General features: G+C 43.1%; 1 protein-coding gene across 10 annotated transcripts in view; it reads right to left on the reverse strand.

The window, feature by feature from the left end:
- LOC309697014 (IQ motif and SEC7 domain-containing protein 1-like) overlaps positions 1–24,582 on the reverse strand; it is a 184,476-nt gene that overhangs the window by 114,157 nt on the left and 45,737 nt on the right. For 9 of the 10 annotated variants that reach the window (XM_082518611.1, XM_082518615.1, XM_082518617.1 and 6 more), the window contains one exon: positions 19,662–19,895. In XM_082518611.1, coding sequence (XP_082374737.1) covers positions 19,662–19,895 — 234 coding nt within the window. Of the gene's footprint in view, positions 1–19,661; positions 19,896–20,438; positions 20,856–24,582 lie in introns of those variants that run through there. The other variant, XM_082518622.1, reaches the window with a different exon arrangement.

The following is a 24,582-nucleotide window of genomic DNA, read 5'->3' on the forward strand; positions in this document are numbered from 1 at the left end:
CAGAGGGGAACACTGAGCACGTTTTCTATGTAAAACTTTATATTCAGTAACAGTAACAGATTTTTACTTTGTCCCATTTAAGACTTTATGATTTCACATTGATGTTCTCTCTTTTTAATGAATTAATGTTCTTACAGACGAGGGCCGGTACAACAGGTCTGGACGGGTTTCGTTGTTTTCAGGACTCACCAACAGGTGCTGCTGACGAGTCCTGTGATGTGAAACAAACATCTTTGGTATCGTGGGTGCACGTACATAATGGCTGCTTCAGTGTTAGACTCGTTTAAGGGCGATAAAGTCGTTGTTAGAAGCTGAATTTGTGAATTACAGTAAGTTGCCAGTTTGTCAGAGTTTGTTTTACTTTTTATTAGTGCTGTCAGCGTTAATCTCGTTAAAATGACGTTAACGCCATAACAGCATTAACGCGGCAAATCTCTGTTAGCAAGTTAGCGCGGGCTGCACTGTGATCCGCTGAGCGCAGTACTTTTTATATTTATTCTGTGAGAAACCCGGGATCCACAGCTAAAACACTAAACTGAAAGAGTTTTGCTTGTCCCGTTTGGATCTTTAGCCATCAGAGTTGTTGTCTGAAGGACAAGAAAGGTGCCAAGTGGATTTACTTTACCAAGTGGATCATCATGGCCTTGCCATATTGGTCCACTTGATTGACTTTAATTATAATTATGTATTTATTTGATTTGATTTTCGGTTGTTACAGACATGACTGAGGGATAGGACAGGGAGAAAGAAAAATAGAGGGGAGAAGAGACGGTGAGAAAGGGGGAAGAAAAAAGAAAAACAAACAAAACACCTGGGTCACCTGTATGGAGAATAAAATACAGAAGAGAAAACAAACAAAAAAGAGCAACATAATAAAAACAGCACCATCACAATAAACTAGCTAACAGTAGATAACAGTAGATGCTAAATATTACATGTTATTGTGCAGTACGCAAGATAGACAGCACACAATGTGCTTTGAGGTAGCAGCCAAGAAAGGTGTAGTTTGTGTCTGTGAACACCTGTGTGCACACCTGTGTGGATCAGCATGCTTGTATTCCAAAGGTTTCTCCAGTAACAATCTGCTAGGGAGTGTGGGGAGCCATGGCCCCGTCCCCCAGGGCATGAAGCAGGTATGGAGGAGATCCAGGCCCCAGACATCCAGTGGCCCCAGAGTACGAGGACCCAAGGAGGACCACCAACGGGGCAACCGTGCCACCCTCCTGGTAAGAGCTGAGGAGAGCCCCAAATGAGAAGTCACCCAGCAGCCACGGAGCAGAGGCCAGAGGGGGTTGCAGTGACGTGCCCGCGGGCTCTGCTGGCAGCCAGCTGTCCCAGAGAGGACCGAGCCTCAGGCCCAGAGGCCAGAGGGCACCCCAGGCCAGGCCCCGCCAATCGGCCACCAGGAGTGAGTCGGTACATACTTGAGCGCCCAGCCCCAGACACCAAGAACCACCAACACACCAACGTCTGAGGGCATCAGCCACCGGCAGGGAGTGTGGTGAGGGGAGATGCGCCTCCGTACCTCGGAGAGCCTGAGATGTTCCCAGGGAGGTGGAGTCTAAGACCCAAGCAGACATATAGACACAGACGAACAGGCGCACGCAGACACAAACGTGCATTCCCATATACTCAGCACTCACCCGACATGGAGACAGACACAAATAGACACTGTACACACAATCACACTCCCCACACATACTCTATATCCCAGGTCCAGGTACCCCCGCCCGCAGAGGGGCAAACCGTACCCAGACCCAGGAGATGTAACCCTTCTCACTGGGGTGGAGGAAAGCAGACCCCGTTAATAGAACGGGGGTGAGTGAAGACCCCAAACCTCCCTCCACCCGCTCATATGTAGTGTTGCTGCGTGCTGTTCTAAAGTGGATTTAAAACACAGGAGGGCATGGTGCTTCCTGCCAGAGAGCAGCACGGCTCCTCCCGAAAACCCTCAGTGTCTATATGCATTTAAAACTGAGGGTAGGGCACCAGTGCCAGAGGTGGGTTTGAATACACAGACCGTCCAACGTGCCCGCCCCCAAGGCCCTACATGTGTTGGAAATATTTCTAGAATAATTTCTATAATTGCGTATCCAGATTGATTAAAACTGTATATTAGAGCATTAATAGAAGCATTAACATGAGTCACTGCCAAATCTGATGCAAGGCAATTCAACATGTTTGCGTATTGCAAGTTCTCAAGTTTTGTTGAGTTTGTAAGTAGGCCACAGTGTGCATTCCCTTTCAGTTATTTCTCTTCTCTGTGTGTTTAACCTGTTTATGTAAGATTAAACAAACTGAAAGTGGGCGACAGCAGCAGTGACAAACAGAAATTTAACGATTAAATGACTCCATGCCAACTTGAATTACCACGCAAGGTTGATGACTGCGGCTCCGCTTCCCTATGCATACACCTCTGACTTTACAACATGACTCATCTGCCGTCCTGTATGCAGGAAAGTACTTATATAATCACCACAGAGACCAGCAGAGCCAGGCTGTCTGTCTGCAGATGCAAGGTGACGTGTGGTAACGAGCTGCAGTGGAAACAGACGAGAGCCGCTGACGAGGTCGTGTCCAGACAACTCAGCAGAAATGAAACGAGCAACGAGCGAGGACCGATCATGACATCAGCACCACGCAAAAGATTAAGATATGAATGATGGTACGCAGATACACTTAGAGATATTTAAAACAAAAAAATGTTACTCAGCATCCAGGGAGTCTCTGATATGGTACACATGGCTGTGTAAGTGATGGGATGAGTGTAATGGAGAGCAGTGGAAAGGTACTGGTGCATGTTAGATTTGGAGACATTTACATTTTAATAAAGATATGTGATACTGAGATATTGATCCCAGCCAGTCAATCAGGCAGACATGTATGATGATCTCCTGGCTGAGCTCTTATTAGTGGTTAAAAGATTTTTTTCGTAGCAGTTTAATTGCTAATGTCCGGCTTTGTTCCCTGCATGGGCCGTGCTTATTAGTGCAGGACGCTGGTGTGTGTGTTTTAGCACCGGTGTGTAAATGAATAGAAAACAACGAATCACTGGAGAGCTGGGATGAATCTATAAAGAATTACAGCTCCTACAGAAGTTAATATCAACCTGTAGGGCTCAAGCTGATTTTAAAAAAGTGTATGAAGCAATATTTTGCAAACAACCTGCATGAAAAAAAGTCCAACCTGAAAAGGTGTTGCTTGTAGCTAATGGCCATTTCAACTGAGCCTCAGCTTTGAGCTACTGAAACGTGACAAATTCAAACTAAACACAGTTTTTAACAAACTCATGGACAGCTTCTGTTAGCCTGTAGAACTGCATTTAAACAACGACACGGCAAAGCGAGATACCGAAGCAGGAGAACAAAGAGAAACTAAGCCTACTGCACATGCACGCCACATTAACCTGCTGTGTTGTTCAACAACAACAAAAATACAGATTCATAATAAAGGCTCTAAAATTATTGCATTGGTTTATAAAAACAATTAATAACAGGTTTTGTAATTATTTACTATGTAAAATTACTCAAGTTTAGGCATCGCTGCTTCTTGGTTAAGTTTTGAGAAGAACATGGTTAAAATCAACTTTATCAGTTTTAACAGGCTGCCACATACAGCAGTTTCACAATTATCACCTTTATTATTTGTACTTTGGACCAGATCAGCTGTAACTAATAACAGCTGAAGCATGAAAAGCAAACAACTTAGTCAGGAGAGCTCAACGAGCTATTCAATTCATTTTCATTGATATTGTGCCAAATCACAACAGTCTCAAGGCTATATTGTAATGTAAAGACCCAACCATAATACAGACAAAACCCTCAACAACCATATGACCCCCTATGAGCAAGCACTTTGGCGACAGTGGGAAGGAAAAACTCCCTTTTAACAGGAAGAAACCTCCGACAGAACCAGGCTCAGAGAGGGGCGGGGCCATCTGCTTGGGGTGAGGGTCAGTGGGTGAAGATATGACAAAGACATGCTGTGGAAGAGAGCCAGAGATTAATAATAACAATAAAAAATGCCACAAGGTCTATTAGCACATAGTGAGTGAAGAGGGCGACTAAAGTACAAATACTTAATGCATCATGGGAATCCCCCGGCAGCCTACACCTATTGCAGCATAATTAAGGGAGTGGACTTTTAAATACTCTAGGAACAACAAGTAGGCCTGCAGTGTGAGAGTGAAGTGCTCTAATAGGGTGATATGGTACTACAAGGTCATTAAGATAAGATGGGGCCTGATTATTTAAGACCTTGTATGTGAGGAGCAGGATTTTGAATTCAATTCTGGATTTAACAGGAAGCCAAAACAGGAGAAATCTGCTCTCTCTTTCTAGTCCCTGTCAGGACTCTTGCTGCAGCATTTTGGATTAACTGAAGGCTTTTCAGTGAGTTTTTAGGACTTCCTGATAATAATGAATTACAGTCGTCCAGCCTGGAAGTAATAAATGCATGAACTAGTTTTTCAGCGTCACTCTGAGACAGGATATTTCTAATTTTAGAGATGTTGCACAAATGGAAGAAAGCAGTCTTACATATTTGTTTAATATGTCCGTTGAAGGACATGTCCTGGTCAAAAATGACTCCAAGGTTCCTCACAGCGTAATTGGAGGCCAAGGTAATGCCATCCAGAGGAAGAATCTGCTTAGATACCATATGTCTGTGAAGGTTCTCAGTCATCCAGGTCATCGTAGCCAAAGGAGCTTGCAAAGAAAACTTCTTTAAGTTGCTTGAAGACGTTTCACTTCTTCAGTTCTAAGGTCAAATGGCGGAGAGTCCCATATACCCCCACTGGGTTTAAATCTGGGACTCGGCTAAGCATCAGGCTTTCAAATGAATTAAAAGTCTGTCTGGGTCTTTGGTTGATTAATAGGCTGGTGTGAAAAATTGCTGCCACACCGCCCCCTCGGCCTGTGCTTCGAGATTTCTGGTAGTTAGAATGACTCGGGGGTGTTGATTCATTTAAACTAACATAATCATCCTGCTGCAACCAGGTTTCTGTAAGGCAGAGTAAATCAATTTGTTGATCAATTATCAAGTCATGTACTAACAGAGACTTGGAGGAGAGAGACCTAATATTTAATCATCCTGTTTTGCTCTTTGGTTCAGATGTGGATACTGTATTGTTCTTTCTTTGTGATTTTTTATGTTTAAATCATTTTTTGCTGGTTTTTAGTTTGTTTTTTGTCTGTTTGGGAGCTGACACAGTCTCTATGGAGATGGGGTTTTGGGGGGGTAGCAGGAGGAGAGAAGCTGCAGAGAGGCGTGTAAGACTGCAACTCTGCTTCCTGGCCCCAACTCTGGATAGTTAGGGTTGAACGCAGCACAGATAAGATCTTGTAGAAGCTTGAGGCTGCCGTGAGCACTCAGACTAGGATCTCTGAGCAAAAGTTGGATAATATCTCGGAGAAGCTCACGGCTCTCCAACAGGAGATTGAGAGACCAGTGTCGGACTGCTAGATCGGCTGTGAAATTGACGAGTTGTTCGGACTAAAGGAATACCACCATCATTTCATGCGGCTACCATATCGGCACCAGCTGTGGTCTCAAGGCTGGAGCTGAACATCACCCCGATAACAGACGGTGTTTAGACTGTTCCTCCCTATCCTACGCAAGGCCACCCGGGTCAGCTGGAAGACTTTTTACTTAGCCTGGCAGGGCAAAGGACACTCTTTCAGCTAAACTCAGGACACACACACTTACATATTCACTGATACACACTCATCCCCCCTCCCTCTCCAAACGCCTTTGATGCTTGTCCCCTCCCGGGTCAGATGGCGGGTCGACTGGACCAACGCAGAAATGCTGCATGCCGGATGCGCTGTCTACACCGGCTCTCTCTCACCTTTACCCACACCTTTTGCTTGCCTTGTGTTTCTATGGTGTATTGACAGTGATGTGCTTTTTGTGCTGGGGCGTTTTTTTCTGTTCTCAAACTGTCCAGGTCCTCCGAAGATCGAGAAGGCTGGAAGTGTAAGGCTGTGAAATGGGACAGTCTAGCCTTCAGATTTGCGTCACCAGCTGTCTCGGTAGAGTTTAATAAATGCAGCCGTCTGCTCCTTTCTTGCTAAAATATAACAGGACACTGGCGAAAATTCTCGACCATCTCACACTTCAGTTCAATCAGTTTTCTGTTTGACATTTATTCAGCTGTGTGAAAACTATAACTTTAATCTCAGCCAAACCAATTTACTCACAAACAAAATAATACAAAAAGCCAAACAATAACATTTTTAAGTTATCCAAGTGACTTATATATCATGTTTGACCTGAGTAGCCAAAGACTGCGGGGGGTTTGAAAACGATGTAGCAGGAGTTCGCTGTTCTCGTCGGCTCTGGTGAGCCTTGACCTCCCGGCTAGCTATCAAGCTGGTGGGTAACAGACGTCTCTGAAAACGTCGGGGCACTTTTGCCAATATGTGATGTCTTGATAAACTAAGCAGACATTTGAAGCGTACTCAGCTACATTCTCGCCTGAAAATATCTTAAAAGTTTATTTTGTGACCCAGAAAGAGTAATAGGAGTAATATCAAAGCTAAGTAGCTGCCGCCATCGTTGGAAACTGGAATTGGCTGGGTCGCGCGATGAATTCTGTTATAGGTTGGGACACGAAGGATACACCCGACCCATCCTTCAAATCCGGGGACATTTAGGCCACATTTGTCGGAGTCTTCAAATTGGGACAGCTTTCGCTGTGATGTAATCGGCCTTCAAATGCAGCATCCGAAGGATGTGGCCCCTGAATTGGGAAGCAGCTAAACACTACCGGTCCTTCCTTGCACCATAGGCTATTGACTTGTGACAATGATAGAAGCACAGCAGCTGCTTGTATCACTAGTGAATATTTAATGAGTTAATGACATTTTAGCAAAAATGTCCAATTAAAAGCAATGAAAGGATCCTTTTCTGGAGCTGGTGCTCATTCCTGAACCACTTTGTATTTTGACAGCCACAGAGCTTTACCATAGTGCTGGTGTCGAACACCAAGAACAACAAAACCTTTCGGACAACCCCCCAACCAAAAAAAAAAATCGAAAAAAAACACAAAAACAAAAAACAAAACAGACAGCTCTGTAGTGGCTCTCCTTCGGGTAGAGACACAAATCTGTTTTTCAAATATTTGCAAATCAGCGCCCACTTTGCATTTATGAACAGGATGTACCACTGATCCATTAATTTGAAATAATTTCATAATATATAATAATATATATAACATAATATATAGCCATCAACTAAAAAGAATGAGAAAAAACATCTAAATGCTGAATATATATTTTTTCCATTGGTCAGCTGTTCATCACAAATTACTGATAATTTAAATCCACTGAGAAGTCCAGGAGGCCCACCAACAGGTCACACATGAGCAAACTGAGCTTGAGCACCTTGGTTGAAGACCCATTAGGCGATCAATGTGTGCAAGTCTCACTAAAATCTGGCCGCTCTGGGAGGAGCAGCTATTCTTATGAACTGTGGAGGGACAGACAGGCAGACAACAGGCCCCTCACCATCAAAGAAGCTCATCTGTCTTTCAGATGGATGAGCTAAAATCCTAAAATCTAAGCAGCTAATGTAACGTTTAACTGGACAAAATGAAGATTTAAAGTCTGATATTTTTCACGGTGAAGAACAAAGAAAGATAAGTTTCCATAAAGTTCTAACCATCGTACAGAAGAATAATATCTAAGCCTGCAAAACTCATTTCATTTATATTTAACGTCCTTTTTTTAACATCCCACAATGATTGTCACCACATCATTCAAGTCAAACTTCATGTGTAGAAACACATTATTAAAATAAAAGTGCTTCATGGATAATCATCAGATGATGAGAAGGTTCTACACAGGAAACAGATTTTATGGTCTAGTTTTTTTAAGCCTATTATGCTAATATGACTATATTACAACAATAAAACATTACGTATTCCCTCGGGCTAATATTAGCTGAATTAACAAACAACACTAATAAATTCGTACTGGACTGATTTGGGTTAATTGCAGCATATTGTCATTTAGTGGTAGTGCAGAGTGTCCTAGGTAATAAACTGTTAGAAACATGGCACATTAGAAGTCCTACAGTATCTTATCAAACTTGATATTGTTTCCCTGCACACTGAGAGGACGGGATGGTTAGTATCGCTAAGGTTTGATCATTTACCTGTTCTCACCTATTGACTACATGGCACGGTGTTTTACCGACGCAGTTTTCCTCAGTTTCACTGGCAGTTTGCACTCAATGTGATGGAAAGTGCATCATAACCAAGATGAATACGTTGTAAAGCTGGAGGACTGTCGCTCAGGACGAATCTAAAAAAGGTGATAAACTGCTGTGGAAAGACTTCTCATGCTGTGCTAACGCGATCTTTCACATCTCAATAAACATTTTCACAGCTAATTCATTTACAGCGAGAAAAAGTAGGAACACACTGAGAGACAAACAGGAAGTAATCATTTGCATTAAAACTCAATTAAGTGAAACCGTCCAAAATCTCTCTTGTCACTATTCACCATCATTAGTGCACAGCAGGAGGGCGTTTGGTTAAACACTGCATTTAGGAATAATACAGAGGTCCTTTACATCACTGCAAACCTCACCGCATGACCAATTAAGATGAGTTTAGTGTGCACGGGTTGCAACTGCAATTCTGTACTGTTTAAAGGCAGAAACCTTCACATTACGAGGCTTTCAGATTAACAATGATTCAAATAATAAATATATGATATACAACGTAGCAAACTGGGCGGTCCTGTGTAATGGGCAGGTATGCCTGTTAATGCTTTTCCGCTTGTATCTGAGTATTATTGGTGTGGTGGTATTTGTGCTTTGCTTGAGTTAAAGGGGACCTATTATTTCTTATTTACTTCTTTCTGTCATGTACATTAAACATACCCAAGGTTTGAAATGATGAAGTCACCATGTGTACAAAAAAATCCCTGTAATCCCTTCTGAGCACTCAGTTTCTGAGCGTTTTACTACTTTTGGGCACAGAAGCCCCGCCCAACTGATGTTCAAGACTTTGGCTTATGAGGGGCAGCCAATCAGAAGAGCGTGGAGGAGAGGAGTTAAAGGGGCTGCGCCAAGCAGCAGTACAAGATTAATAAGGGTTATTCTAACCTGTGAATCAGGCAAAGCTACTCTGCAAAAGTCTAAGCGAAATAGGTCCCCTTTAAGGATCTGAGAAGAGTCTGTCAGTAAAGAAAAAAACTGCAATCATGCAAAGATGGAAAAAAAAAACACGTGTTTCACAGACAGGCATTTTACATCTCTGAAAAAATAAAATATCCACCACTTTCATCTGTTCCACAGTTAAATATTAATAAGTTTTTAATACTGATAACACCACTGGACTCATGTTGTAAACCTTTGACATCGTGTCAAACGTCGTCGTGCTGCATACAAAACTTTGGATCAAAGCGCGTTTTTTTATTGATAAATCAGCTACTACACGGGTGTGACCCCCTCCCACTCAATATGAGTTTACGTACACTGGGAGATTCTCGTTCCAGACTTGGAAAACAAACGTATTGCTTTTTAAATGTATAAACGGCGAAAAGGAGCTACAGACGAAACTGTGGGCAGCTAGCTATGAAATAAAGATATAGATCGGACTTTACAGCTAAAAGATTACTGGATGAACTCGTCAGAGGATTTGCTCATACAGCATACGGCGTTTTCTGCTCATAAAACATTACATTTGCTCGAGGGTTTGGGTGTCAAAGACATCTTTTTTTTTTTTTTAACTTGGCACTGCGACAGGAGGATACGACCCCCCTGCTATCAAACTTGGCAATGAGACAGACTTTTCACTTTTTCGTCTTTGATTTTCTTGGCACTGAATCAGAAAAATGTCTTTCTTACTTTCTTTCTTCAGGAAGAGGAAAAAAACAGGAAGGAGAAGAAAAGAGGAGGAGCTTGAGGGAGTCAAAGCTACAGAGTTAAACACAAAGAGAAGATGGATAAAAGAGTGTACACAAAAAAAGATGAGAGACGACACAAAGGGCTCCACTGTTGCTCCCTTCATCACCGCCTTCATCAGCTTCCTCTCGCTCAGAGGGGAAGCCACCGAGTGTGTTTACGTGCACTGTAGTTATTAAGGCAATACTGCGACTCCTGAAACTGTCGCATGAAATCCAATTATTTGAGTTCTTCGTGATCTGAGCAACAGTACATGCAGACCAAGCTTCCCTCCTTTGAAACCAGACATGTCTATTTATGGATTTCTTTTACCTGAGCAAACGTCTTGGCTCAGTGCAGGCAGCTAATTAAATGTGACAGCGATGGGACAGCAAAGCTAGCGAAGCAGTAACTGCAGGTTAGGTTTACTGGAGCTAACCGGAGTTGGGTGTAGCCTTATTTGTGGCACCTTGTTCTGCGGTGCACCATATTACCTGTGGATGGCTCAAGTGACAATAAAAGCCACTTGATGTCACTTTGATCGTAAAGCATGATTTGTATGTATGCACTGCTGATGTCACTGACAAGGCAAGCTAACATAACTTTGATCAACAGTTAGCATGGCGAGCTCACGGTCTTTTACTACCCTTCTTTTACTTATTAGCGAGAAAACCTCCTGTATTTTGCATTTGGACCCTTTGACGTGATCTGATTTGACTGACTGGTCTCACATGCTCCTTACAGTGAGTGACATTTTAAAACCTTGGCTCCAGGCTCAGATATCTCCTTTCAAAGACCTCTGTAGAGATTGCTCTTATGGCGTCACACTAAGCTAAACAGCTTAGCAGAGCTTGGTCTGCGTGTAGGATCAGATCAGAAGTAGTCATCATATTCGTGAATTAAGAACCCTTTCATTAAGCATATATAGTAGATTGTGGTAACGGCTACGTGACATCATGAAAATATTGCCTTAAAGCCGATCACCGCCTGTGATCAGAGGACTGATGTGCATGTAAACATACTCCAGATATCACTGATATCATTTATGATCTCTGAGGACTCTTGCAGCTGCTGTGTGCACATCTGTGTGTATGTGTGTGTGTCTCTGTCCAAGTGCACTGTACACATCAGGCACCAGGGTTCTCCCTAAAACTGGATCGTGGGGAGGGGAGGAGCACTTGAAGAGTTTTCAGTCATGATGGCTGCTTCACGTCTTAAGTGGTAAAAAGGGCCAAAAATTACTCTCCTAATACGGCCGCTTTTATCCATTTCTCTTCACGTGACCTTATACATCAGAGTGCTAAGTCTCAGTTTGGCTTCCTTCAGCTGTCAGACTCCAAAACAAGAGTACAGACTTTCCCTGATGTACGTCGGTACGATTTTATTCGTGCTGCTCACACTCGCTCCACTGTTGAAAGTGTGTGTCAACAGGATGTTAACGTAAGAAAAGAAGCAGTTATAAGGAGAACCCAGGGTGCAGTATGTAGGCAACAAAACAAAGAGCAAACTCGGGACTCCGGTGGCCGGCCACTGTGCAACCAGTCGAGCAGCCTGCGTTTACTGAAGAGGAGCTCCGAATGATGTGTGGTTATCTGCCAGAGTGACTCGTACTGTTCACGAACTCGCTAACAAACTATCGGTCCCATAAAGACCTGATGGGTCTTCGTCCTTCGTTCCAAAGAGTTTGGTGTGGTGACAACATGCAACGACCAGAGGCCTGCGTATACAGAGTTGGGACACAGATAGCCCCGCAGCTTGTTGTTGCATTGAGCGCTGTCCAATCCTCGCCGAACTCTTTATACAGCAGGCTCTCGACGCAGCGTTGCCAGGAAACGGCGGGGTCATGGCTTCATGCTCGGACAGGGAGGATAAACCGTTAAAGTCCCCGTTCTGACCCGAACTAGGAGACGAGGGGAAGAGTTTCCTTTCAGACGGAGGTTAAAAAGCGCCTGACGAGTTTAAAATTATGCACAAAACTGCAGACTCATCGCCGGCGTTCAGCCGAGTCACCCTGTGAACCAGCTGAAGCAGGTGTGAGCTCTCCAGGTAGGTCAGACTGCAGAGGTGATGATCGGTCCTTGTGGTTTTAAAGCTGCAGAGCAACGTTTACTGTCTGACTCAAGGTGTGTAAGAAAATGTGTCGCCAGATTTAAAAGAAAAGAGATCGGATCAGCAGCAGAGTTGCAAAGACAGCTTCATTGTTTTCTTTTAAAGCTCCAGTTTTCTCCACAAACAGGCTTTTAACGAGGAAGTTTTAAATGAAGGATCGCCGGATTTACTCCACATCTTCTCATTTCACACGTCTCTTTTTTTACTCCACAGTTTTCTTGCTGTTTGGTGGTCAAACGACAAAAGAGGAAGAGAGAGAGAGACAGAGAGAGAGACAGCCATGGTGGACGGAGGACAGGGGCTCATAATTACCCCTCAGTTTACCCTGGGACAGTTGTGTGGGGCGGAGCTTTCTCACGGTCGCCCCTGGTTACCTAGATGAGGGGCTACTGCACTCGGAGGCGGGGCAACAGAACTGATGGGCGATGTCATCATCTTCCTCCTCTCTGAGAGACAGACAAACAGACAAGAGAAACAAAAACAGAGAGGAGGAAGAGGAGGAAGGAAAGGAGGTGGAAGAGGAGGAAAAGGATGGAGCAGGGAAAAGCAAAAGGGAAGAATAAAGGATAGAGGAGAGAGTAAGGGATGACGGAGGAAGGAGAAGAAAAGAGAAAGGCATGGGAAGGACGAAGAAGGAAAGAAAGGAATTAAGAGAAGAGGAAAGAGACATAGGAAGGAGAAGGTGAGAAAAGGATTAGATGGGAGGGGAGACGAGGAGAGAATGATTGAGGACAAAGAAGAAGGAATAAGAAGACAAGAGAGTAGTGAGAGTGGAAGGAGACAAGAAGAGAAAAGGGAATAGAGGACGGGGGGTTGGATCGAGAAAATAAGAAAAAAGGTAGAACAGGAAGAGGAAGGAGGAAAAGGTGAAAATATGATGGGGAAGAGCGGAGGAGAGAAAAGGACGGAGAAAGAAGAGAATCATCAGAAAAGAGGGGATAAAAGCGGAGACTGTGGTGGGCTCTGAAGTTCGGACGTGCAGTGCAGCAGATGGCCACCAGATGTCAGTGTTTACACATGGCTAACTGAAGGACTGACTTTCTGAGTTGAACTTTTTCTCACAGAGGTGAAGCAGCGTTGCCCCGGGACACAATTAATCTCTAATATTACAAACTTTACACAGAGTCAGAAGTGAACAAACTTAGTTCTGAGCCTGCATGTTTTTCCTTAGGGGGAGAGGACAGTGATGGAATGAGGCAAGGATGAAGGTGGGGTGAATGGATGATGTGAGCCGAGGGGTGAGGTGATGAGGAAGTCGAGCCTTTTGGTAATTCTGAGATGGCATCCGGTGCAAAATAAAACACATTAATGCAAATGTAACGCTAGTGGAAAGTACAAATTGGTGCGATAACGACTGTGGCTGTGATTTTTAAATCAGGGCAGAAATTCATCACTTTGATCCCATTCAGCAGCTTTATGTTCCTCGGTCTCATTTAAATAATCGAGCCGCAGACTGAGGATGGTGGAGATCACCAGAGGTGGAAACAGGAAGAAAGAGCGAGTCCAGATTTCTACACAAATCTTTTAAGTTTCAGAGTAACATTTAAAATATGCAGCAGAAATCAGAGTTATTGTTTAATTCATAAATGTGTGGATAGTTTGTAACTATGCTGCTCTGGCGCCTGTATTTGTGCAGGTTGGAGCCCAGCAGGCTGATGCACACAGTGTACACAAGTGAATGTGAATTATGCAAATGGTTTAAATCAACCGTGAGACTTTAAAGGGAGTATTTATGTTAGGTTAGGTAATTATGATAAACAGCAGGGCTGCTTTTTTTCTATGATTCATTCTGACCTAAATTATTTTGTTGCGATGGCAGGACGTCTGTCAGAGACAAACCCACTGTTTATTTACTTACTGAGAAAATCAAGGGGAAAGCACATCTGCCCTCGGTTTACTGTGGATGGTCGACATTAAACTATAAAGTCAACTTGAGATAAATGTCCTCCACTGAACCTTTTTACCGGAATCTGTGTCTGTACAACATGTTCTGCTGAGCACAGCGTTGCATTATGTTTGCAGGCTTTCTGGTGCTGATCCTGCACAGTGACTGTTTCACGTGTTTGTTTAATTTAAGGATGTTGAGGATGATGTGAATTTTGAAAAAACTCATTCAGGAGCTTTAGAAATGTTTTCTTAACACCTCCTGACATCTTTACTGCAGAAATGAAGCAGCAGAAGATCCAAATCAAATGAAACACAAATTCTGATCATCAATAATCTTCCATCAAAGCTCAGCTTCTTCTGTCGTTACGACTTAAAAACTGAAGGAACAAATGTTTCTGTAAGTTCCTGTTTTTTTTTCTTACTGTCTGTGTGAAAAAACCCCTAAAAGTTTAATCAGGTAAAAGAAATGTTGCAGAGAAACGTTTTTAATGTGTGAGAACAGCTGATATGTTTTATGATTATTTTTTGTAGTCAGCGTTTGGCTGAAGTGCAGGTGAGGTTTTATACAGGTGTGCACAAAACAGGCGACTGAGGTCAAAGGTCATCACAAAAACCGCTGTTTACCCGTTACTATTACACTCACTATTTTCACATGTTAGGTGGGTTAGGTTAGGGTGGAGACCTGCTTGCTTGTTAGCACGAGATCAAACAGTGTTCAAACATCTTCATCACCTTCCACTCCACTGAGAGACCTCTGGGTTCAGGACGTAGTTGCTATAAAGGTCAACGTGACTCCGTGGTTCACTAAGAACGGCGTATTCATCGAAGAGGCCGGCTGCTCCACTGTGACTAAGATCAATGTAGGATTTGAGCTTCATTTGTGCTGCATTGAAATTAGAACGGGCTCAACAACGTCGCCTCATGACTCATTCGTTTTGGGTGTTATTTACTCTCAACTCCAGTTTTGTTTCGGTGGAAAAAATCTCAGCAATTTATGGAATTTTATTTAAAATCACAGGTAAAAAAAAAAAAAAAGATTTTCAAACGTTTTTTGCGAAGAACCCAAAGTTGCTAATTCTGGCCTCACAGTCAAATCTGATGCTTTTAAAAAAAACAGGTTTGTGACAGGAAGTAGGCGGGTTCTCGATTATGAGGTGAATTAAGTGTCAGCCAGTAAGACTTATAGACTCTGTTAGAACGGCACATCCAGCGATACCTGTTTTCTGAGGTTTGCTTAAATGCCAGCTGCAGAGCGCAGCTTATGCATAATGCATGTCGTTGGGTGTGAAAGCAAGTGTCCGTATATCTGTGTGCGGCTACGCCTGCATAGAACGCTCTGTGCTGAGGAGCTTGACTGCTAACATGCACAGCGTGGTCGTGTTTACAGGGACGTTGCTGGAGAATGCGGAGGTCACATGACTTCACGTATGTCAACGGGTGAATCCCTCAGCTCTCGCTCTGTTTATGCATAACATCCTGTGAAAACCTCCCTCCCTGCTGATGACGCATGCTCCCAAAAACCAGACACGCACGCACGCACACACGCACACACACACGCACGCACACACACACACACACACACACACACACACACACACGCACACACACGCACGCACACACACACACACCCACACGCACAGCCTTCACAGAGTCACTCTGCATCTTTAATGTGAGACTGTAAATGTGCCGTTCTGGCTACGTTTAATTCAAGTGTGGCACAAATATTTATCAAATTAAAACCAATAAAAGCAACAAAGTAAGAATTTCAGATTTCTTTGATTATGAATATTGTTACATGATTGATCAGAACAAACAGCTGGTGGTGCTAATTTCTCATTCTCTTAAACCACCAAAGAAGAAAAAGACTGAGCAGAAGTCTGGCAATAAAGCCTCAAAGGGAGGAGTTTTCTGTGCTGATGCGAGGACGCCTGCACGCTCCTTCCTGTTCAGACCCGACTCTGACGACCCTTCCGGCGGCGTTCCAGCACCGCTCACAGGATAATCAGGAATTTACTATTACAGTTAAATCGGTTACGGCAGGTGTGTAAATACTTTGCGCTGTCGGCATCTCTCACAGGACGCAAATGAAACAAATGATGTCACTCGATGATGCTGCGACGTGAGCCGACTGAAGTTTTTTACATTTTACACGATTAAAACAGAAAATCGAAACTTTGGGATAATTTAGTACACAAGAAAGAAAAAAACACCAGCTGAATCATTTCTAATGCAGAAATGTTTATTACTTTTATTATATTTAGTTATAGGTTATATTTTTATTTTATTGCGCTTTTTTTCTTTTCCACCACCTTTGTTTGAACCCACCTCAAATTTAATTACATTTAAATAAATTAAATTTATGGATTTAGGCTAAAAACATCGAGCATCTGTCTACGTGGCAACAGTAACAGCCTACTGTGATCACGTAGACCCCACACTGATTTAACTCATGAAATTCTACCACATAAATGAAACCTTTGAGATGCTAAATGAAAAAATGAAACACCGTCTGCGTGGATTAAAAAATGACTTTTTAGAAAAACACGATGCACCACGACAGCCTGACAGCAGAGGTCAGATGAGGCACGTTGATCAAACCGATCTGATCATACAGGTGTTTTTTTAATCCAATAGGAGAGAAGACGGTGGACATGCTCTGTAATATCCTCTCTATTCTATTACAGCGTTCTTATTTATTACGCGGCTTCTCTTTTGCACCACAGCTGACTGTTAACTGGGTCGGCCATGACTCGACTCAGATCTAATTATCCCAGAGTCTATTCGGGTCGGGTCTGGCTGTACTCGGGTCCCCCTAAGACTAAAACTCCCCGGCGTTTTCCATTTTTGTTAAGTCAGCGAGAAGAAGCCGTGAGGCCATCAGGAGAGTTTCAGAGACCATCCTCCTTTTCAAACATCACAATGACAGGATCTGCATCCAGCTGTTTCTGCCGCTTCAGTGGACGACCCGATACGTGCGTCCACTTCACATCTGTCTGTGCAACGTCATCCCAGGATTTAAATATCTCGTTTTGTCTATTTAGATAATAAGATTTCAGTTCGTGGGAGCATTCAGTGGTGTGTTTTTAAATCTCGGAAACAACGCCAAGTTTCCCACCTGGAGATCAACCGCCTGATTTCCTCTCAGCTCCAGCGTTCAGCTGTCCAGGGAGCTAAAACTCTGCTGGACCGGACATTAAATTATCACCCTGCACACTAATCAAAGTAGTGATAAACGAGACATTCTTAATCACAGGTTAGGGAGTAGTAATTAGCCCATATGATTACAGTTATGTGATTACTGGTTTGTTTACCAATGGCTGAGCACGAGCCTCTGTTCACTGTGATGATTAAAAGCTCAGAGTGCTTAGGACAACATAAACCACTGACAGAGCTGACTCTCAGGTGTGCTCTTAAAAACTGCCAGATTCACCAATGACGTTCTTCCATCAGCTCTCTATAAAAGAAACAGAAGCTAACATCCAACTTGCATTCCCCGTAATGGCCAGCAGGGGCATGATGGCTGCAGGTGGGAATCTGACAGGCGCTAATTATAATCTGCGGCCTCAGCTGGAGGTCCTATTAGGGTGGAGCAAAGTACGCGATATCATGTCTGCATTTAAAGACAAAACGAACATTTGAATATTTATTACTTTTAGCAGTTAAAAATCTTTGTCAAACATTACTGAAGCTGCTGTTTTCAGCAGTGGATTCATCTGCATGTGGAGCTGCAGCTGGCACGAAACAAACAAAGCACAAAACCTTGGATGTTTAACTGCAACATGTCAGCGCTGATGCTGACAACATACTTAGCAGGACACGTGTGTGTTTAAATCATGGGGAGAACAGGAAATTAAAAATACCGATGTAGAAATAATGAGTGTTTGCGTTTTAATATCAATGATATTTTAGCATTGTGACACATTTTTGTATTGAGTGTGTGTGTGTGTTTAGATTATTTACTTCAGAGTAATAATCCCACATACTGCGTCCTAACGTACAGACATGCATCTAGTATAGATAAAGTACCTAAACTAAGGGGATTAATGGGTCTTAATGATACTGAGTGTGCGTGGATGTGATCTGAATAACTTGCACGCTGCTGCTTTAACAAATATCTCAGTTGTTTGTCTTCATCTGCTTGAGACTCGTCCTGTTGCAGGAAGCACCACAAAGACGGTTGTTGGTACTCTTGGCGTGTTGTGTGCACTGTGTGAATGTGTTTGCCTCAGGCTGACGTCTACGTGTGAGACTGAATCCTCCTTGATTGACACTAAGGTCTGTGTCAGAGAGAAATATGTGAAATTATAACATTAGAAATTTAGATTAGAGATACTTTTACTGCCTGATGTTCAAAGTCATTTATGCTGTATGTTCTGCATAAACTGTACATGTAAGAGTATAAATGCTTTCTGCGATCGGTCATGTTATAAATCAGATATTTCTTATTTCAGAGTGTAATTGGTTTGTTTGATTTTCTGATATTACTACACACTCACCTCCTGTATGTTATCATTTTTATTTCACTTGTTATTCTCTGTGAACTTTGTGAAAATGTAAAAAAGAGCCTTTCTGCTGCTGGTGAGTCATTAGCTCTTAAACTGGTCTGTTTATGGTGCTCAGCTTTGAGATGTGACGCTTCAGAGCAGCATGGAGGAGGTGGAGCACGAGCAGGAGGAGGAGGCAGGTGGGGGGCTGATGAAGGTGATCGAGGAAAAAGAGAGGGATGGCTGATGATGTTTTGGGGAGAAGGTGGATGAGAGGGCAGGAGCGGCTGGAGAGGCTGCTTCACCTTCAGTGCTGCAATGGTTGTGTGAGTGGGGGAGGCTGTTGTACTGTGAGGGGAGGCGAGGGAGCGGGTGAGGCTGAACGTGACAACACGATGCATTTAGAGCGAATTTAAGTAATCCAGGCAAACTTTAGTCTTTAGATTTGAAAAAACGAAATAATTCAAGGTCCGTTATTCTGGTTCTTTAGGCAGTGAGCCGGCCTGCAGCCATACTGTGCCTTCAGTCAGCAGCACTATGAAGACAACAATAACGTTGGATGGACCCTGGATCTTTTTCCTGCCGTCATCATGTCGGCTGGGGGCCAATCAAAATGCTCCTAAATTCCCACCTCCTGTGCGCTAAAATTTACAGAGGTGGAAAATCACACCATGCTATAAAATGTGCTTAATTAAAAACAAATGATTTCCATACAACTATGTGATTTTTGCATCCCATCTAGCATTTTTCTGTTACGAATAAAGCCGTTAGAGCCGCAACTAATGATTATTCTATTATCGACCAATCTGCCGCTCAGTGTGTCAAGTAACGGATTATTTGTTTCACATCACAATGCCAAAGATGAAATTTCAAACACTTTCAATCCCAGAGGAATACAGGCTGTAATTAGATAAATATAAGAAAGGCTACAAATGCACATTTGAAAGACGGAAACTGGGGAGCAACTGGCAAATCTGTCTGAAAAATGTCATTTGATTATGAAAAGACTCGCTTCTTACGATTCTTGTTCCGCTCTCACAAAATAAGGGGGAAGGATGATGGATTTGATGGAACATCTGTGCAGACTGGGGTGATGTAGAAGTGCAGAAACAACTGTATAAATTCGCTCTGAGTGCACGTCAGGTCACTGGCCTCACCGCTGCTGCTGGATGAGCTCTTGGGGTTGGGGGAAAAGAAGCTACCAGGGCAGTGTGGTGGGTGGAGGCAGAGTTGAGAGAGAGTGGGTGGGGAGGCTGGGTGTTGAGGAGGGGGGACTCTGGCCCTTACCTTGCCTGCTCGTGGTGCTTGGCGGGGGGCAGGGCGCAGGGAGGCTTGGGCAGGCGGAGGCGCGCGGGACAGCAGTACTGATGGTAGGTGGCGTGGCTGTTAGGAGGTAGGCTGGAGGAGTAGAGAGAGGAGGAGGAGGAGGAGGTGGAGGAAGGAGTGGTGATGCTAGTAGGGTTGTTGGAGGAACGACAAGAAGTGGTGGTAGTAGAACAGGTGGTGGAGGAGGAATAAGACCTGACAGAAAGAGATAGAGAGAGGCAGAAAGATAGAGAGTTGGGGAGAGGGAGAAAAAAGAGAGAAAAATAAAGTCAAGAGAGAAACAGAGAAAGGTAGACAACAACAACAACAACAACAACAGACGGCACAGATAAACAAACACCATTAGCACAGTCAGCATTACAGCACACTATCAGCATTAGCTTAGCACAAAGTATTAATAGCAGCATTAGCAAACTAGTGAGGATAATAATATGGAAGCAAAAAGCACACTTAACTCTATCAGCATTAGCTTAGCGCACAATAATTAACAGCGGCATAGCATTAGCACACACTTACAACTAACATTCTTAGCTTAACATGTTAGCATTGCCTTAGCACACAATATCAATGGCAGCATACAGCAGTTAGTATAGTTTTATAACTAATCATACCAGCATACAGCACTAACATTCAATCACAAGTGTTAGCTTAGCAGTTAGAAGATACACTGTATTAGCTTATGGTTAGCACACAGTCAGTCTCGGCCCGTAACACTAGCGGTTAGCATCAAAGCAGTACATGTAAAGTGTACAGTGAGTCAGGAGAGGGAGGATGATGCACAGATAAAGATAGTCCGCTCTATATTCAGAGGGGAAGAGGACGACCAGTCGTTTTCCTGCTCGATAACTGTTACTGTCGCTTGGCTGCTAATTTCTTGCCACATTTTGACTGTTTACTTCATGTTTCCATTAGTAGCAGGTGCAGGTTTAGTGCTCGGTGCAAGGATATGCGTTGTGGACCTCGAGCTCTGAACCTCAAGGAACTTCCTCTAAATGCTTGCTGAACTTTGCAATCTGTCAGTTAACAGTCTGCATGTCCTTGTGTTACAGGTTATGATGTATTATGGTGTGTGGGTGGTTAAAGAGATGACGGGGCATATTTTTCTTTTCCTGCTTTCAAATGTTCCTTTTGTCCTGTACATCCACACAAAGGCTTTCAGTTTTTTTTATTATGACTTAAGATGTGGAAAAATATGGGTGAATTAAAAATTATGTTTATCAAAACATTTTAATATTATATCATTCTTGTTTGTCTTCTTTACAAGCAGAGAAATCTAGAGAGCCACACTGAATGCATAATCATGACACTAGACCATGTGAAAAATAGGTGTGGAAGCATTTGGGGACCACACACCATATGTCCACACACTGTGGATGAGTCTGCCCTTTAAACACAGATCTGCTAAAAGAGCCTGTACAGGCAAAGTGAATTAAATATGAAACATTAAGCAACACGAATTGTGTTTCTTTCAATTTTTATGAAATTCTGTGTTAAATATTTCTTAAAGGGACAACAGTCTGTCTTTGGACTGTTGCAGCTTGTCATTTGACCATCTGATGGTCATCTCATCTGATGATGAGAAAGAGGAGAAACATTTTGCTGGCGGGAAGAGTTCACCTTTAAATACAAGCTCAACACTTTTAAACGGTCCATCTGAACTCAAATCATGAGCCTAAAAAAAGCTGGAAAATAAGTGAACTTCATCTAGAAAGAGCGTTCAAACCAGGTCGCTTCACATTCACACGGTCACCATTCATTCCTCTTCTGAATGCAGTTTTTGTGACCTATGTAACTGATGCTAAGTTATTTCTGCAAGCAGACCATCCCCAACATACAGCTAGAGTCATAAAGTGTTTATGTGATCCATCCCATAAACACACTGAGACAACCTCCGTCCACAGAAGGCTTCTCTGAGATACCTGGAACATCTTTTCTGCTAACTACCCTGTATGGCATCGTTTCCACAACACTCTCATTCTAAATTTATTACCAAGAAGCTTTGATCAGTTCTGAATATTAAACACAACTAGGACAAACATGTTACAAATAGCAAAGACATTTTGATGTTTTTAGTTTTAGCTCACAGGCTAACACGGCTCAAATCACGCAGGAATTTTTTTACTTTCCAAAGTTCCAAATGTAACAATCTGCTACTAAATTTGGGGATTTGCTTAAAAACAACACAAACTACTATAAAAATGATTTACTAATCAGCTAATGAACAATCTAAACCGTGATTGGTTTCTGGGATCCGGGGCTAACAATGATAAAGTGTCACGTGCTCTAGTACAAAGTACAGGATGTCATCAGGTTTTGCTCGAGCAAGTTTCAGGGCTGGGAAACTGATGAAAATGTGAAGTGCAGTTCCTCTAAAGGCCGCCTGAGCTCCAAAAGTGAATCGACTCATAGCCACAGGCTCCTGTGTTAAAATTGTATTAGCACAAATTATACACGAATTATTTATATATATGTTATTTTTTAAGTAGCGCATCATTGAGGCATAGTTGCTTTGAGAGATAATGATCTACTCTGCTCAGTCTAACCAGTTTTCTATCATTTTAATAATTCTTTCAGGTGGCTTTTACTCTTTAACTCTTTGCGTTTCCCAGTCTAGAGGTGTTTTGTGAAGCCGTCACTAAATTCCATCTCCTAAGATGCAGATCCTGCTTTACCCCAGCCTGAGTCCGTCCAGCATTCTCGAGTCACTCCTCATTTCTTTATATCATATTGATAGTTCTCCAGAGTTCTGTAAAGTTTTTCAAAGTGTTTTTGGGCATCTGCTTTTTCACGTAGTTTGTAGTCATGTCCTTTTTTTCACTCATTTTTTTTCTAAGTCAAATCACTCAAACATAAAAAAGCACCAAACTCTACACATAACAGACAACTTAGCAAATAATTCATTTAAAATAGTAAATTTGGGCAAAAGCAGCCTGTTGCAAAAGCACAGTGTTTGTTCCCATTTATTTAGTTGAATCAATGAAAAATGACAAAGATAACACATCTGTAAAGCACGGTGGAGGCTCTGTCATGGTTTGGGCTGAACTGTAGCCAGTGGTGTTGGAGAGCTTGTCAAAATTGCTAGAATTATGAACACGGTACATGATGCAATACCATCTACAAAGCATCTGATTGGCTTCGTTTTTCAGCATGACAATGATCCCAAACACACTGGCAGTGCAGTGAAAGCATTCCAGGACAGAAAACCACAGAGGGGAACGCTATCAGTCAAGGACCGGCCTCCACAGAGCCTCCACATCACTGAAGCTGTGGGGATCATCTTGACACAGAGTGGTACAAAAGTCCGAAACATCCAAAGACGAGCAATGAAAGTCCTTCAAGAAGCCTGGAGAACTGTTCCTGAAGACAACTCAAAGAAAGGACAAGAAAGCTGCCTCAGTCACTTCATGCTGTGCTGAAGGCCAAAGGTCATAACTGTACAAACTCTGCTAATGAGGCAAATTAGCTGCACTTCCACCGAGGTTTTGAGAGGTTTAAAAAAATCACTGCACCTATTTCCCATCAAAATATAAAGACATGACTCTGACTGAAAACTTTTGCACAGAACCGTAAATAGGGAACAATCCAAGCCTGTCGAGGTCTTGCATACAACTCAAGGTTGGGACACGTGTGAGAAGTCAGCGGTTATAAACTCTCCCTTTGTTAAAAATGAAAACTATGAGCTCTCTCCATGTGTTAGCACATGAACTCTGTGATCATGGAGGTTCACCTCTGTAACCTTTGCCTCCCAGCACAGTGAAGATGGCTGCACAGACACCAGAAACAGTTCCACAAGGAGCCCAGTGCTGCACGCTGCAGTTCAGCTCGAGTTGCTGCGTCAACGCTTCACCGAGCTGACGTCGTATTTCTCACATTTCATCCCACTCGCTGTGACAGGGTGACACTTTGCTGGTCTGCTGCACGCTCCCTGTCACGCTGTGTAGCTGCAGGCCTGATGTATGCCACGCTGCCTGCAAGCACACGCTGACACAGTGCCGGATGTACAGTGTAAATCCAGGCTGATGTACACATTGTGCTCAGTGCAGCGTCCTGGTGACCCTGACATTACATAATGTTACCTGTCAGCGCGTCTCCCTGCTGGCGTTCGCTGCAGTTGGTCTGCATGTTGGATGAAGTACTTGTAATCTGGTTTTCTGGTTTGCTATCCCAGAAAATTTCTACATGTATAGAAATCATGATGATGATTTCTCTTAATGTTCCAGTCTTTCTCCATACTGTGGTATGTAGGACCCAGCACAGAGAGCAGCAGGTGGGAGCTTCACTGAAATGAAGCAGGTCAGTGATTCGGGGGGAAAATCTACCCTTAGATGTAGCGTCGCGTGTGGGCGCCTCACAAATATGTACAGTAATAACTTAGATCTGATTATTTTTAAGCCAAAGCAATCTAAATATTTACAGGATCGTCTCTTTTTAAGATTTCTGTCTCAGACGGTTTTATCACAACGAGGCTTTGAAGCATTCAAACCTTCCATCTGTTTCTGATCTCAGATCAGTGTGAGGACGCTGATGTATGTGTGTGAGTGTACAGGCTCCATACAGAACCCCTCATGACGAGCCTTTCGCAGCACAAACCACTGTTCCTGCAGTCTCTGCTGACAGTCTGCAGCCTCACACAAATGAAAAGTGACGTTATTGTTTACAGCAGAAAAGATAAAATAACAGTCAAGTCTTTTATGAATCACCTCATCTTTCTCCTTCTCTGCCCCCCCCAGTCCACGCAGCAGTGGTATGAGTACGAAGCGAGCGAGCTGCTACCACTGCAGAGCGAGCTGGAGCCATTCATTACCATACTGCTGCCACACTGCAGAGGGCAAGAGACACAGAGACCTACAGAGAGAGAGGGAGGCACTGCAGAGTGTGAGCC

Source organism: Aulonocara stuartgranti (assembly GCF_965226115.1).
Source record: "Aulonocara stuartgranti genome assembly, chromosome: 20".
Taxonomy (NCBI): domain Eukaryota; kingdom Metazoa; phylum Chordata; class Actinopteri; order Cichliformes; family Cichlidae; genus Aulonocara; species Aulonocara stuartgranti.